At 39.5% G+C, this 16,628-nt stretch overlaps 1 protein-coding gene across 2 annotated transcripts; it reads left to right on the forward strand.

Moving 5' to 3' along the window:
- Positions 1-1,361: 1,361 nt before the first annotated feature.
- RB195_022362 (uncharacterized protein) lies at positions 1,362-15,686 on the forward strand (the record flags this gene model as incomplete). Of its 2 annotated transcripts, XM_064209461.1 has the most annotated exons (8): positions 1,362-1,499; positions 1,622-1,706; positions 1,931-2,036; positions 2,520-2,661; positions 10,224-10,325; positions 10,391-10,428; positions 10,983-11,064; positions 15,660-15,686. In XM_064209461.1, the coding sequence occupies 8 exons, from the start codon at positions 1,362-1,364 to the stop codon at positions 15,684-15,686; spliced, it is 720 nt and encodes a 239-aa protein (XP_064065341.1). The 2 variants fall into 2 exon arrangements, with proteins under 2 accessions (XP_064065341.1, XP_064065342.1); XM_064209460.1 differs by lacking the exons at positions 1,362-1,499; positions 1,622-1,706; positions 10,983-11,064; positions 15,660-15,686 and adding an exon at positions 1,556-1,575 and having other exon boundaries at positions 1,989-2,036; positions 10,391-10,495.
- Between the last annotated feature and the right edge of the window lie 942 nt (positions 15,687-16,628).

A 16,628-nucleotide genomic window follows, 5' to 3' on the forward strand; every position in this document is an offset into this window, starting at 1 on the left:
TGTTCGTGAACAACCCTATTCCATGGGCATCGTAGCGATCAAAAGTTCCAATGACCTGATTACGCTGAGGTGCCGAATGGAGGTCAGGAGCGGCTGACCGCTCCTGATCTCCCTTCAGCGCCTCAGCGTAATCGCGGCTGCCACTCCATCAGCTAGACAACCTTTACGACCGCCTGAGATCATCTAGACCCCGCCCCCTTATTGCTATCTTATCAATCGACGTTCGCGCCGCGGCGTAGTGGACACTGCGAATTTAGAAGGTAAAGGAGTGTAAAACGAATTGACGAAGCCAGTTCTGGTGTACGAAAATAGTAAATTGAGCGCATATGATCGGGAACTAAGGGGAAAAACTAGATCGTTTCATCCAATTAAAACATATATTATCAGAGACATCATAGAGCATCAAAGAATCAAGGATATGATGATTGATAAGAGTGATATACGTGTCCTACATTGACGTCACTTGAGCAACTTCACACAAGTAAAGATTATCTTAAAAAGATACTGCAGGCAAAAGAATAAGAAGAATAAAGGAAAAGAAATGAATATATTTTCACACACCTCATAATTTCACATATTTTACGTCCAAACTGTTCTATATAAACTCGCAGTGCGTAAGTATGTGTTTGTCATTCAATGAATTCATGTTCAACTTTCAACGGCAGCAACTATACGCCCAGCAACTTTATTTCCTTATTACTTTGTATGCGTTCTCTGAACTCTCTTCTACATTTTACCTTTTCAAAAAATTTTATAGATATAATGTTTGTATAGAGCGCAACTTAAATATTTAAGTACTTCCGCAATTACGATTTATAGAAAAGCGTTTTATCGTTTTATTTCTACTTATTCTCTGCATCAAATCAATATGACAGGTTAGGTGTATTAGTGGCGAACAGAGACCTTTGTATCTTCGAGATCTACCTTCAGGTACAATGTATGTCTGCGAGGCATTATTCGCGCCTCGTTAGGCGTTCGATGGCAGTTTTACTCAGCTAGATAAGCAAAAAGAAATTTGTAGAAGGCGAAAAACGTTTTTAAAAAAATAGCATCACACCGATCAGGGGAAACTCCTTGAAGCATCTTTTGCATTCTAAGAGATGGATGATTAATTTCCATCTAACAAGTCAAATGATGATTTTACTTTCACTCGCATTTCTAAATGGCATCACTTATACACTATCACTCACACAAACTTCATATTAACGTTCAAGTGTACTTTATCCAGAGTTTCAAACAATATCTAATACTAGGCACTTTCCTTTTCCTTCGATTCTAAAAGCGCATCGTAAGAGCTGTGGGCGCGGCGAAGAAAACTCCTCGTAAGAGCAGCAGACCCGGTGACATAGGCAGGGAGGGCGATGTGGGAGGGGCGTCAGCGAGATGTGGCACAAGAGGAGCAACCAGGCCACTGTAGCGATCACGACGCTGTCAGGAGACGCGCAGTGCAATTAACGACGCTCATTAGCCTCCTGGATATGTGGCGGCACATCATACGGGTACCACTTGACCGTTTCCCGTAGCTGGTTTATTGGTGCTTTTCGAAAAGAGAACGATGTCATCCGCAAAACGAAGGTTCGTGAGAATTATTCTGTCAACACGTATGCCCTTTTCTTCCTAGGAAAGTGATTTCATTGTTCATTGCAATGCAGTCGTGAACAGCTTCGGCGATATAGTATCGCCTTGTCGTACCCCTTTTCCAATGGGTATGGTGAGGGGGCGTGGAAAGGCTGTATCGTAGTGGTGCGTCGATCGTTGGTTAATATCCTCTCATATTACTCGTCCTTGATCGACCAGCGCGGACGGTATTGCATTGGTTTCTACGCTGTCAAAGGCTTTCTCATAGTCGACGAAGGTTAGGACAAGGGACAAGCGGTATTCTCGGCAAACCTCTGTGACCCTTGACACGGTCTGGATGTGGTGCATGCAGCTGAAGCCCCGACGAAATCCAGCTTGTTCTTGAGGTTGGAGTTCATCAAACATTCTAGATATGCGCGTGAAGATGATCTTGGTGAATACTTTGTAGAAGATGCTCGGTAAGCATATCGCACGGAGTTCCGAAGGTCCTCTCGATTACTTTTCTTATGAATAAGAATGGTTCGCGAGGTTTCCTACTCAATGGACGCTTCCTTTCTAGAAAAAAAAATAGGACTCACATGCGCCGCTAGAATTACACGAAGCAGATAGCCACCAGCCTGAAGAAAATCTGCAGATATAAAATCAGGTCCGGGGACCGTGCCAGATTCCATGCTCTTGATCGCGACTCGCACTCTCGAAGGGAGAATCCATGCTGGAGCTTCACCTGTGGGACGTTCGAAGCGGAATGAATTCACATACGGACGGACAAATTGCTGCTTTGTGTTATAATTGCTGCTTTATATTATAATGCGGTCTCATCTATTTCGCTCTAACACCTAATATTAGGGAAACTAAATTTAATGGAACTCCGCTTCTTTAAATGTTCGAAAATATCAAGAAAAGGAACGCCAACATCATGAAAGACGTCCCTTGCTTTTCAGGACAGCTCCATGGTTAAGCGGCGTCGACCAGGACACACTCTCGTTATTTTGGACAAACATTTTGAGTCCGGCTAGTGTGGACCTTGTATCCACGTTTGCGGCACTATCGAAACCCGTTGTAACTGCTCAACCGAAGCGAGAGGTAAGTGGTAATGTAAATTTGTCACACTAAAGTTATAATGAAGCGAAATCAGAATCGATATTGCCATGAATGAAGTCCGTGTTTGTTACTGTTTCTTGCCGTATAGGCTACTATATAACGGTGTTGTGTCCACTCTTGGTTGTGAAGATGGTTTATTGGACCGCGAACTTGCTTACTCTTCTTGCTCGGGTAATTGAACCAAAATCGAGCAACTATGCTAAACATTGCTACGTACATTGTGCTGGTGAATAAGACCTCTCAATGCATGGAAATTGCATACAATGGCGATAACACAATATACTGACATATACTATACTATATACTAACATGGCATAACATGAACTAACATAGTTAACATCTCTACGGCTCCAACAAACGGAAACGTGCTACCTATGTTGTCGTATCCTACCTGTGTTCCACATGATAAATATTTTTGTTCATAATTTTGTAGATTTCATTCGTTGTTCTGAAACATGTTAGAGTAGGCAGTGTCAAGTTCATGTTCGTTCACCACCCTTCACCACGAATGCTATAGTCCAAATTTGCGAACTTGGCATGATCATGCACAAAATTTGGAAATGGATATTGCTTTGCGTTGATGGAACCACCTTAAAGGGCAAGGTCAAAAAAGATACTTGATTAGCTTAAATTTTGTTCGGTTAGTCATCACTGCAGTGATCGTGAGGTTCTTTACTTTACTTCACCCTAATTAATTGTTATTAATCGTTTTATCTGTAGATGGGGCGCTGTTACGGTAGATTTTGATTCCTAGGTTCCGCTTTGTGGCGACAACGTGTATTTACCTTAAGAAATATACTTCTACCTTGTATATCGTTGTGACGTGCATCCGTCAACATTGCTCTTTAACCTACATTGACATTTTCACTAATATTGGTCACTTCTGTATAAAGTGAAGATATGAAAAACTTCTCTCTTCTATTCATGCCGTATGAATCCTTTTATTTCCTCACTAATTTCTCTGGATTGTAATTTGGTTGTACTGGTGCGTGTCTTAAAATTGCCTTCTCGTTTTAGTAGAATCACATTAATTTTGAAATAAATGTACATTAGCTTTATAGTCGGCTCAAAACTACCTGAAGCTCGGTGTAGTAGCGTAAACGGCCACATTTGATGCGGCGCGAAGGTGGTGGTTGTGATCAAGGTGGGACCCTTCCTCCCTCACTTCAGTTCTGCAGTTCGGGTCGCCCGTAACCGTCAGCTCAACCGCGCTGCGCCGAGCCACTTGCGCATGTGTCGAGCTTCAGGTCGCTTTGTCCCATCTCTAAAAAGGAGGGGGTAAGGGGTAGAGTCGAAATAAGAGCACCAGTGGTTTCATGCATATGTCGAATGATAGAATATCGGGTTCCTCCATGTGACGAAATTCAATAAGAACTTGCATGTGTTAGAACGTTCAGTCGACTTTATTTAGTATCCGGTCATTCTGGCTGTGCTACAAAGTGCCACTTCGGTGTGGGATCCACCGAGTTCTATTCGCTTCCCCTCTTCAACAAATGCGCGATTACTATTGATGGGTATTTCGTGCTCCGTTTTAGTGTATTATAAAGGGAGGGGGTAAGTTATTTGCCTATCTATGTGTCTAAATGAATGATAAGATTAGTAAAGGTTAGAAGGAAGGAAAAACTCCGAAGTTCAACTTTAACCATTTTTTTCACAAGAAAAGCTAGTAACTTCTCATTCTTCTTATGTGTTGGGTTAGGAAATAAGTCGTGAGCGTTTTTCTAAATATGAGAAATGCACATAAAATTAGGAAGTATCTCTAGAATGTTATAGATCACTATAAAGAGAATGTCTCACTCTACAAGGTTTTTCTATTCTAACTTCTTAATTCTTTTGATTCCCTTTTTCAGTCCATTAAAAAAATGGAGTCTCATGTGGACAAAGTGGAGTATTTTCGACACCATTTGTCTTTTGCATTTATTCCAAACGATAAGGCTTGAAGCTGAGATTGCTGCTGTATATGGAGAAGGAATGTTTGAATATAGCGCGCGTCGTTTGTTTTCGCTTTTTTTCGCGAAAGATCTTTTTTTCGATGTCTCTTATTGGTTTTTCCTTTTTTCTTGGTGTTTCTTCCTGTTTTTCCAAATCGTTTTGGTTGGTTTTTGAATTTTTGAAGCCTCATTCAAAGACCTCCATGGACAATGCAAATTTCACACGCAGCTTCAACGACCTGATCACTTCGATTAATTACAAAGAACTGAAGGTGTCGAAAATGTTCCATATTGTCATCTTGACACTCCACTTTAATTTATCTGAAGAGAAAAGATTCAATGAGATTTTGAAAAGTCGGAGCATGACTGTTATATAGAGTGAGAAATTCTCTATTGACTGATATGTAATACTTTGGAAACACTATATTTCCATCTGCATTGTCACTTTGAAAGAAATTCTAACGACTTATTCCTCAGTCGACTATGTTTGATTTTTGCAAAGCTGAAGGTGCTGCTGAGCTTGTGCAGAACTGCTTGTGGTGAGTGTCTTAATGAACTGTCTATCATTTTAATTGTATTCAAATGAATACAAGCACTTGTATTCGACCATATATCTGTAAAAAGAGAAATACTTGTAGTATACATTAGCATATTACGTATAGCATTCCATTAAGTCCTTCATAAAGACAAAACACTAAAACCTATTATTGACCTTGATTGAATGCTAAGAGTTTTGACAACACTTATCTTAGTTTCTCCTGCCTAGCCTTTTTCGATTTCCTGAAAATGACTAATTAAAACACAAGCTTCTTGCACTCAACAACAAGCGCAAAAACGGCCGTTCTGGTCTCGTGCTTCGGGACGTGCTCTCCTCGGATATGAAAGTAGCATTTTTAGATTAGTTTTGTTGCCGACTGCTAATTGATGCTAATTAAGGGCATCCTCGTGAAGAACTTTCTAATTTCTTCGTATCATTGTTTGGATTAAAATATTTGATGTTACATAGTTTGAAGACAGAATCAGATCAATTTTATCTGGTAGCAAAAACAAGATGCGCACTATATATTGTCAAGCGTGCGTTGGGAATTTCTCACCAGAGGGTTACAAGAGGAGTGTGAGCGCAAGAAGGAGGTCGAAAAAGGAGGAAACAATGAGAAGAGCAAAGGGAAAAAGAACTAATGGTAGTCGATATTAAATAAACACTTATTAAAGGGTGAAAAATGTTTTTAAAAAATATGTGGCGCGAAGCATTTTTTTAAAGGATTTCATGCAAGTTTCACCCCTTTTGATCCGCAAGTAGTTCAGGAAAATTCTAAACAAATGAAAGACATCGAGATAAGGAGAAATTCGAGATCAATAAGCACGAAGACAAGAAGAAATGTACAAATTGCACAGTGAGTTCTGAACTAACGGGTACAGCCTTGCTTTAGAGTGAACTGTTTAAAAAAAATCATGTGTTTTTCCCGTCAGCTGTCAATACGAGTACCATCGACTACTTAAATCATTGAAATTAGTACAAATAGTCGTAATAATTACAAATAACGTGATAGAATTGGCAAGTGCAGGAAAAGGGAAACAAATTGTTCTGAATGCACATGGCTACCTAAGATTTTGATCCTTTAGAGGAACTAAGTTGCTGTCGAAACCGTTGCAAATTTTTGTGTTATTATTTTATATAAATGATAAGTTCAATTATTAATTAGCTAATATGTACTCTTTTGAAGACCCCTGTGATGCTCCTACAAGACGTCAGTTGATGGCTTAGCTCTTTGTGGCGCGTTATGCCGGTATTTTTTTTTTAACCTGAAACTGCCAGGGATCAATCCATGACAAAAGTAAGGTTTTTGCATTCAGCGTTAAAAAGTTTGAAGTTTTTATGCCTTATTCAACCGTGATGAATTTTTGTATTATCGCTCAAAAAAGCGACTTCGATGCTGTGAATAAGCGAAAAAAGGACATCTGCACCCGGAAATAGGGATAAATTAGTGCGAAGTAGGCTCCGTGAGTTTCTCAATAACGACACTTAAATTAGATTTCTTCCAATATAATTTTGTGCAGTTATAGGAACAGAATTTGTCTATTTGTGAGCAAGGTTTGATATTTCTAACTTTCCTAGTGTTTTTGAAATCTAGCTGAGAAAAAAGTAAAATTTTTCCTCAAATTTTCGATTTTTTCTCAACTAGCTTTTAAAGAAATCAGAACACCTACACAATTTAAAATTTGCGGTTAGAGATTTTCCTGATGCTCTTTCAAAAAATGGCCCCGAATTTCTTAGCTGCATTACTGTTGTTTCGCAACGAGAAAAAGTGCGAAGTTTTAAATTTTTGGCTCCGCGTCAAAATCTGTATGGACTTGTAAAAAAGTCCAATAATTCAGGTCATAATCTACAAAACCCAATTCGGTTTGAAGTGCATTATAGAGGAGGGTTTTCGCCATCAGAATTTGTTTCCACTTTTTGTTTCGGATCATTTTCGTTCTCTCAAAAGCTAGTTGAGAAAAAGTTGAAAATTCTGCTAAAACTTTCAACTTTCTCTCCGCTAGCTTTCAAAAAAAGAAGAAGAAAATCCTCAACTTTTCCTCCACTACCTTTCAAAAAAAGAAAAAAAAACAGAGGATCCCTTAAAGAAGATAATTTAGTTGTTGTTTTTAAGTGCAAATCTTCCTCTACAAACCTCTTTTGTGCATTGCACTATTCATATCTACTTCAACCTAACAAAATCTGGCGAGTCTAGCAGTCATTTCCAATCAGCTCCTGTGTTAATAGTTAATATTGCCTCTAGATCACATCTGAATGCGGTCAATAATGCTGTAAATACAACGCAAAAATCAAAGCTTCGGCGGAGGTCGAACTATTCATCGTCTGTAATCAATATCAGTGTGTAAGATTGTGAGTATGAAGCAGGAAATAGTGCAAAAGTGATTTGAGAATGCGTTCTGCATCGGTATTGGTTGTATTTTCCACTTTGCAGGAAGGGAAAGTTTTTTTTTTCGTTTTGCAAAAATAATGGTTCCGGTGGGGATCGAGCTCTGGAACGTCATTTTGTAAGTGTCAAAGAGTAAAATTGTGTGTACGTAGTAAGAGATTGTGTGAAAGTGGTTTCAAAACGTGTTTTCCGTCGTTCTCAGTTATTTTTTCCCATTTCGCAAAAATAATGATTGCGGGTGTGATCGAACTGTCTACCGTTCGTAATCACTGTCAAAGGAAAAATTGTGTAGGATATTGCTGAGAACTTCCTCATCTTTTCAACTTATATGTGCGTATATGTGCTGTCACTTCTAATTCTTGCAGTGAGCTGTCTGTGGCATCTCTATTGTATCACATTATTTTTATTTTACTTGCAGCACTGTATATTAACATTCTGTATAGTACCACTTACTAATACTTATCATATTACTATACTTCTTTTTTTTTATTGAACGTCACTTTGTTTCTTTAGCTCTATTTATTGTTACTTTATTTGCTATATGAGCGGCTATACTGGGAAGAATGAAGAATGAGATGAGGTCGTTTTCAAAAAAGGGGAGGGGGGTAGAGATCTCAACTACACGCTTGACCCTAGCATATAGTTATGCTTAGCATGTTATCCTAACCCTATACAACTAGACGATAATATGGGACGATCCAAATATCACAAATATCACAATACAACTCTTCGAAATTCTTAGATCATTGTTACGTTAGAGGCATCACCCCACGAATCTGACATGATATGGATTTCTAATGGTCAAAGACTATCCGGGATTGTAGATTGCAGAAGCGGGTGGGATCCCACTCATATCTTCCTAGTCGCCGTGAAAAACGGCCCGGAAGATGCGGCTTCGAGCGTTTGAAGGCGCTATTTTTCTACAATGAGTTCTATTGGAGCGCCCCAGCCTTGTGCACGCGCCGCATCTTCTGGGCCATTTTTTACGGCAATTAGGGAAAAATGGACAGAATCACTCTCTTTCCCAGAATCTACGACCCCGTATAGGCATAACCCACCTCAAAACCCGTACCACCCCAGATGATGTCTTTAAGCCAGGCAACAGAAACAACGAAGTGGAAATAACAAAAAAAAAAAAAAAAAACAAGGCTAATAGGTATGTACTGCAATGGAACATTAATATATTCGAGAATTAATTCGATGGCCATCCTTCATGTGAGTAATATAAAAACATATGTTCAAAAAAGCAAGCAAGTTAAATACCTTCAGCGTTCCTGGACATATTCTGGTGTTGTTAAGTACGAAAAGCTAGTGTTAGAACGTTATTTCTGGGGAATAAAAAACACGAATCGGGAAAGGGAGAATAAGACCTCAGTGTTGTCGAAACCTCTAACATTCATTCATCTGGAAGGTAGAGATGTAAGTTCTAGTGTTTGGTCTTCGAGAAGGATCTAATACGTATAAGCATTCATATTCGCCCAAATAAAATAAAGAAGCAAGTACAATTGGCTAAGATCGTTGTCATGAACACTCATGCGGACCTCAAACATAAGGTGTGTAAAGTGTCTGGCGTTAATCAATCCAGTTGGGATGCGCCCCCACGTTCACTTCAATTCAGAATCGTTTGAGGTTTACGAAAGTGTAACTGGCCTATACAATGACCTGCGGTGACTAGCCGATGTGTCAAGTCAGTGTTTTTCTCCTCCCAGACAAGTCTGGCACCAATTCATCGACCCCGGAAGGATGAAGGATTGGTGAGCACTCGCGCGGATTCGAACCTCCGATCGATCATGTAGGAAGCGGAACCTCTAACCGCTACACTACACCCCCCACCTCAAACTTACAAAGAGAAATTAGTGATTGCTAAATTTTGTTGCCAAAAGGCAGTTAAGGTTGAACTACTGAATTTTCCCTTCCTTCAAAATCTATATATTACCGCATAGTTCAATCTTTGCAATACACTGAAACAGGACGCATAACACTCATCAAGTGCCATATCCTTAAAAGTAGGAAGCAAGTAGAGCTCGGCTTGTCGCGAGCGAAGTACCGAGGAGCTAGCCAAAATCATCAAGTAAGGGAAAGCAATAATAGTTCGGTTGAAAATTGTGGTTTGACATTTCTTTTTACACAACTTCATACTCCTATGCATTTTTTGATATTGTTTTTGTTATTCAAATTTTTCCAAAAAGGGAACAAATTATTTCGTTCTTATTTGTCGGTTGAAAAAAAAAACTGAAATTGGTGGTCTCAGAAAGCGAACGTAATATGTTCACTACGTCCAAGTAAAAGTGGAGAGCATGGCTTTCACGTCCTATCGTTTTGATCAAGTTAAACTTTTCTTGAGCATTGCTCACCGTGGCGTTTCTGCATCCTGACTCCTCTCTACTATAATTTATATGTCATATTATCCTCCCCTGACCTACGAACCTTTTCCTTATCTTCGATCTCATTTGCTGGGTTTCTGCGTCCTCTTGGAATGCACCAATGTCTTTTCTGTAATTCGGAAAGTCTTGTATCAATTTAGCAACCCCGGAGAGAAAGACTTAGCTGGCATTAATGCAGTTTCGAACCGTTGATCATACAGTTGCAGTAAAATCTCAATCACAAAATTACCAACTGCGTTACATCAGCCCCCTCCTCCCCTCCCCTCCCCCATTTATTGGGCTTGTACATAATTGGACAATTTCAGATCCCTATTACTCCAGTACCTGTGAACCGTAATAATGTACCACTGCAGTTGAACTTTTCTAATTCTCCACTAAAAATGGATGCTGGGTGCCAGACTGTCGAGGTTAGTGAAGTGATCTTCTCAGAAAGTCAATGGGAATGTTTTCGATTCGTCATCGCTGTTTCCAGGATATCAAGGTTTCGCAATGTCTTTCGTCTGGTTGCGGGTGTCGAATTGTCCGAGTTTGCTGCTGTGAAAGCAACACTTGTCATAATCGACAAGCTTTGTGTTAAGTTGCCTCGTACGTTTTCCTGTTTTGTTTCGTGCTCGTTTCTTTCGTCTTTCCCGTGCAATAACAATCATTTCGTCGTTATATTTGTTTTGAGCACTTCTTTGAAAAACTTGTTGTTTTCTTGTCTTTTTTCCTCTGAGATTCCAAACGCAGGTTGTGAGTGGCAATATGATAATTCTGCAGCTCGTTCTGATGCCTTATTTTTCTGTCTTTGATTTACTTGAAGCCATTTATCAGTGTCTTTTATAATGTGTCTTCATTGTTTGTGATTACTGTTATCTGAAACTGTTGTGATCTTCCGTGAATCTTTCATGATTTTCAAGGGCTTTTTTGTCCAGTCAGTAATCAAATTTCTCCTATATATCAAGTGATAGCTCGAAACCGGTAGACTTTTTGTAGGTGCTTTCAGAAGCCGTCATTCTGCTTGTTGCTTTTCACTCTCTACAGTATCTTCATTTATTTGTTCTTAGTGATGTTCTTTTTTGAAGGTTGACCTTTGTATCTGAAATGATTATTTTGGCAGCGGTCTACCTTACTGGAAGCATTGAGAATGACTGCGTTACCACTAAGGTAATCATTTATAATATGAATATCCTGAGCATTCTAGCGGGTGGTGATAGAATGATTATTACATAATAACAGAACAATAATAACTAGTGATTTCATTCATTTATGCTGCCTCTAAAATATATAAGTACACTCGTATTGTATATTAGACTCTTAACCAATGCAATAAATTAAGTGAGATATACGAACTGTTATGCCCATTGGAATTTTTGATCAATTGCCACTTTTGCCCACGCGCTTGACAGCGAGATCTACATCTGGAGTTTTCGCATTTTACAACGCTGCGATTATATAGCCTGGTCAAAACAACATTAAGTAAGGTGTAGTTGTCGCGCTGGATCAACGTGGTTTTTTCGCCGTCCGTAGACGGTCTGCGAGCGGTTTACTTGGCAATTCACCAAAATTTGCCAAATAAACGAAGCGAGTGTCACAAAAGGTAAGGCTAACGACAGACTCTTAAAGACTGGTAGTAATTAACGTACGAGATGTAGTTTGAAACTATCACAGGGCATTAAGCAGATGGATCGGGCGTACTAGATTTATCAGTTTATTGAAACTCTGTTACAAGCCGCTTTCTTCTCACGTGCGAAAATGTCAAAAATTGATTTGAGATTAAATTTGTTAATGGAAGTTCTTTTGCGATCTATGAGCGATACGATCCACGTTATACGTTCTTTTTCGTACGCGATAGAAGAAGTTTTTCCTTCGGATAGGTTGGCCACTTTTGCTGACCGTGCAGCCACAGCGGATTTCTTACCGACTGTTAAGTGAATTATATACATACACTTATCGTAACAACAACAATGCTTTCGTGATTCAATGGGATGTGTTTGAATAGCTCGATTGCCCTACGGGCTTCGTGATATGCGAATTTGGCTCTCTGGCACGTGACAAACGTCTGGGATGACCGCTAACTCGAACTTGCGTAATTAAACCTTTACTTCAACAATCAATAACGCCTGTAACAACAATAACGTGAATGACAGACGATAACTCATGTACGTGTGAGTAGCGATAACGAAAACGAAAGCGCACACTTGAGCGTGAAGCCGGTACATATGAGAGGGTAATGTAAAGAGTCGGAAACTTGTGCAACAGCACGAATAAGCAATGATACAAAAAGCGAACCAGATTTGGGCATGCTGGTCCTCGACGATGTTTGTGAATCTTCGGTCCATCGCATCATAGGCAATAGTGTGAGGATCCTCAAGTGTTCGGGCCTTTCGTGATGGCGATCGATCATCACCTACGGTGGGGCGCGCTTGCTGTAGGTGATGATCGATCGCGTTTCCGCGATGATATGCTATTGTTGACTTGTAGGAAATGTTGAACCATTTTTACTCCCTTTTTCCGGTATACGACCAAATCGTTGTTCTTCAACATGAGAACGAGAAAATTGAAAGGTGAAGGATCCTGTGGAGAGATTGTATCTAATATGGAGTAACACAAGCACTGACAAATCTCTTCCAAAAATGGCTGCGACTCTTGTTGGGCGATGCCTCGACTGTACTGGCGATGTTGCCCATTTTCAAGAGCTGGTTACTATATTTAAACTGATGAAGTCATTGGCGGTTTAAGACTCACTGCTGCAGACCAAAGTGGACGGTGTTAATTTGAACAACCATAGTTGCTGCTGCGCTTTAGAGAAATTAAAACATATGTTACCGTCGTCATCCCATATGATAACGCGCTCAATCCGTGCGTGTGTATGTGTGTTTGTCTGTGTGCCACGAAAATACTCTATAAAAATGCAAAACTTACCACCGTTGGGAATCGAACCAGTGGCATCCACCCGATAGGCGAGCATTCTGCCACTGAGCCACTTTCAAAGAATTATGTGAGAGTATATGAAACATCCAATGGAACAGGTTCCTTTTAATCACGTGTTAAAGAGAGCATATAAAACTTTATGAGCATGCTCACCTCCAATTCTACAAAGCAGTAAAATTGACTAGCGCTTACATTATACAGATGAATTGAAAGTCCTTGTTTAGTTTTGTTTGTTTTTGTCCGAAATATTTCTTCCGAAGTTTTTTAAAGGTAGAGTACCTTTTTTGACAGCACTAAAAAATCTAAGGAATTGTGATTTATGATTTTTCTCTAGCCGATATCTTTTATGACGACTTTTTTTTTCCCACGTTTTACCATTGCAACATATTTAGAAATAACAATTAGGTCAATTTCCTGAATCCCGTTGCAATGGAAAGACGTTCTGATTTTCGAGAGCCCAACTTAGACACGGCAAAAGAAAATTGAATGTGAAAAATTGTTATACGTCTAATCATCGCATTAAATTAACTCCTAGCCTTCCTTCTTTTTTGATTGTTTCATCTTTCTCAGCATTTGCAGCAAGAGTTTATCGTTGGTGATTTTTTCATTGTCGATTATGTTTGCTATTTCGGTCCGTGTGTGTTTGTATTCCTTATTGCAAAGCATGAGAGCAGATCCTGAGCACGCTTTTGCCCCGAGGAAGTGAGGTTGGGCGAAGAGGGGTCTCACAACGTCAAATGCGCTGGTTGTGTCAGAAGGAAGCGAAGCGTGTTTTCCGATGTTGTAATGGTGCACCAGAGTGCAGAAACATAGAGTGGCGCGAGTCTCACAACGGTAGTGTGTTTGTGTGCTCACGCTGGAAAGTACTAAGATTGGTGTTACGGGTTCTTCAGCGTCAGACAGATGCGCCTATACCAGAAGGCAGAAAGATGTTGTGGGACGGATTCAACAGCGACAGTCATAGTGCGCCAATGCCAGGAAGAAATAAAATAAAGTGAGACGCCTTGTCTGGGTCGCAGATCACCAAAGTATACTTCTCCGTATGTCCACTCCTCTATACGTTGCACTGTCATCATGTTTGCAGATGATTTCTTCGGGAATTATATACATGCATGCAAGCGTCCTCTTTGGTAGTAGCTAGCTGATTACGTGATTCGATGTGGGATCCTTATCTTTAATCAGTACGATGATGACTTTCACGTTATTTTGCACCATCATACCTCTCTATGTTAACGGTTGGAGACGAAAAAGAGAAAAGCTTAGATACTATTGCGATATAGAAGGAAGGAATATCATACTCTAAAATAACGGGCTTAATCTGCCGTGTGTATATGTATGTGTGTGAGGCGAAAGAAAGCAGAAAGACGGATCCGCCAAACTGGTGTGTCAGAAAGCGATAGAGCGGGATGAGACGGTTCCGACGGCGTAGAATTCGTGCGCCGACGCCAGAAAGCGCAGGGAACTGCACAGTTGGAGCGACAGCGCAAGAATTGGAGTCAGCGCAATTAGTGATATAGCAGTACTAGGTAGTAATTCCAAGAGGACCGGATGTCTAATTCTCTGCACGTTTGGCTCAGGTTGGTAACATCCTTTCATCAGAAACTGGAGGAAGAGATGTTTACGCTAATTGATGGAGAAAAGGACCAGAAAATATAATACTTTGAGTATTGTTCTGGGACTGTAACGGTACCTAAGGAATAGGAATGTAAAACTAAGTTTTAATATACTCCAAGTGAAGTACTAACCCTAATCCTTATGAATAAAACTGCTGAATCTTTCATCAATACCTGAACTTCTTTAGAAAATGAACGAAAAGAAAGCATTGTTAGGGAAAGAAATTTTGCTGCACAAATTTACAGAAAGTGCCACTACTTTTAATTTTTGCTGATAAGTGAAAGCAAGCGCAGCAAGAATCACAAGAAGTCTGAAGTCCGGTGTTAGCCGGATGTTCAGAGGGGTAAGAATAATTTGCGATATAGAGTCCAAAAAACCGTGGTAACTAACACATGTGAGTTTTAGAAAAATGCAAAAAATGAAAAATAAAAAGTCAACTAAGACTTATTTGTAGTGTCTGAGGTAAGGTTAGCTTGTGATGTTTTCCCATGAACATCTAAATAGATGGTGATTCCGTGACATCAGAAGGACGATAAGAATATACTATTAAATCCCACTCCTTACATTTTTTGACCTGAGAAACACAGTAGTCACCAGTTCTCAACCTTACTTATAAATGCAGCATTCTAAGGGCGAATACAAGATTTCTGAATAGTCTCCTGTGTTATAAGATTGAAGTGTTCAAGCTTTGAAGCCCAGATCAAACATGTGGACTGCAGAACCCTTCCCCATAAAAGATCTTACTGAAAACACTCCCACCTACCTCATTTTTTCTAATAAAACCGCTCACTTAGTTATCAAAAAAAAAATTAAATGTCGCAAACAGAGCTAAGGGAAAAAAATCGAACACTTAATAAATAAATCAAAATAATATAATATAACAAATAACAATGAATATAGCTGTAATAAATGTTGATATGTAGTGCGACAAGAAAAATAAAATATACAATTTACTATAGATGCCGCAGACAGCTCCTGCAAGGATTACAAGTGTGTCAGTGCATATGTGTATATATAAGTAGAAAACGGAGTTCTCAGCGTGGTTTCCCGATTCAGTTTCTCTCATTTCACACTGATTACGAATGTCACGAGTTCAACCCCCTGCGAAATTTTGATTCTTGCAAGACGAAAAAAACACCTGATAGCGGCGTAGGACGGCGTTCTAAAAGCATTTCCACTTGTTTTCTATTAGTTACGCACAATTTTACTTTCAGGCAATGATTACAGACGGTAACTTGTGAGATCTCCGTCGAAATCTTCATTTCTGCAAAACGAAAAAAAACTGCTAAGACGAATATTTCACAGGCAAGTTGTCCCAAAATGCCCTTAACATTGACCCGGTTAGAAACCACTTTAGACAGGTCAAACTTTGCTATGCTGAGTCAAGCTGAGAAAGCTTGAAAAGATCAAACTGAATAGTAAAAGAAAAATCCTCTCATTCTTATGACATAATTCCAACACTTTAAGTCTAGTTAGTTTTTTTTTTTTTTTTTTTTTTTTTTGCAAACGACGGACTTTGTTCGAAGCCACAGAGCGCAGCCGAAACTCTGAAATTTCTCACTACCTCTCGTTGTGGGATTATGGTGGAGCGATTGAAAAATCCGTTTCTATATTTTGATAGAGCATCAAGGAAAACTTCCAGCTGCACTTTTTGATCTCTGTTGGTCTTCTGGTTCTCTCGAGAGCTAGTTGACACAAATTTGAAAATGAGAAGAAAAATTTAGTTTTTCCTCAACTAGGTTTAAGAAAACCTGAAATGTTAGAAAACCTTGTTTTGCACATATATAGGCAAAATCTGTCTTTACTACTCTGCAGAATTGAACTGCATAAAATTTACGGCGTTATTCAGCAACTCGTGGAGTCTACTTCCCACTAATTTTATCTTTATTTCCAGTGGTTCTTGGAGTGATAGAATGACGTCAATGTCATATAAGAAATGTGCTCTCTAGAAACTTTAATTTTAAATGCAAGATTCTCAGTCCTGTCAGGGCGTGAGCTCCGACCGTTTGGATTAGAACAGTACTGCGCCGTCCGCCAAGACTAGTTTATGACATTCCTGGGATCCTAGCAAAGTACATATTAGACTATTGTAGCTAAATTTTGCACATTTTAATATGGGTTTATTTAGCGGCGACTACCCTTCCTCCTTCCCTCTTTGCTCCCTTCATTTCTCTCCTATTCAT

Source organism: Necator americanus, chromosome X, assembly GCF_031761385.1.
Source record: "Necator americanus strain Aroian chromosome X, whole genome shotgun sequence".
NCBI lineage: Eukaryota > Metazoa > Nematoda > Chromadorea > Rhabditida > Ancylostomatidae > Necator > Necator americanus.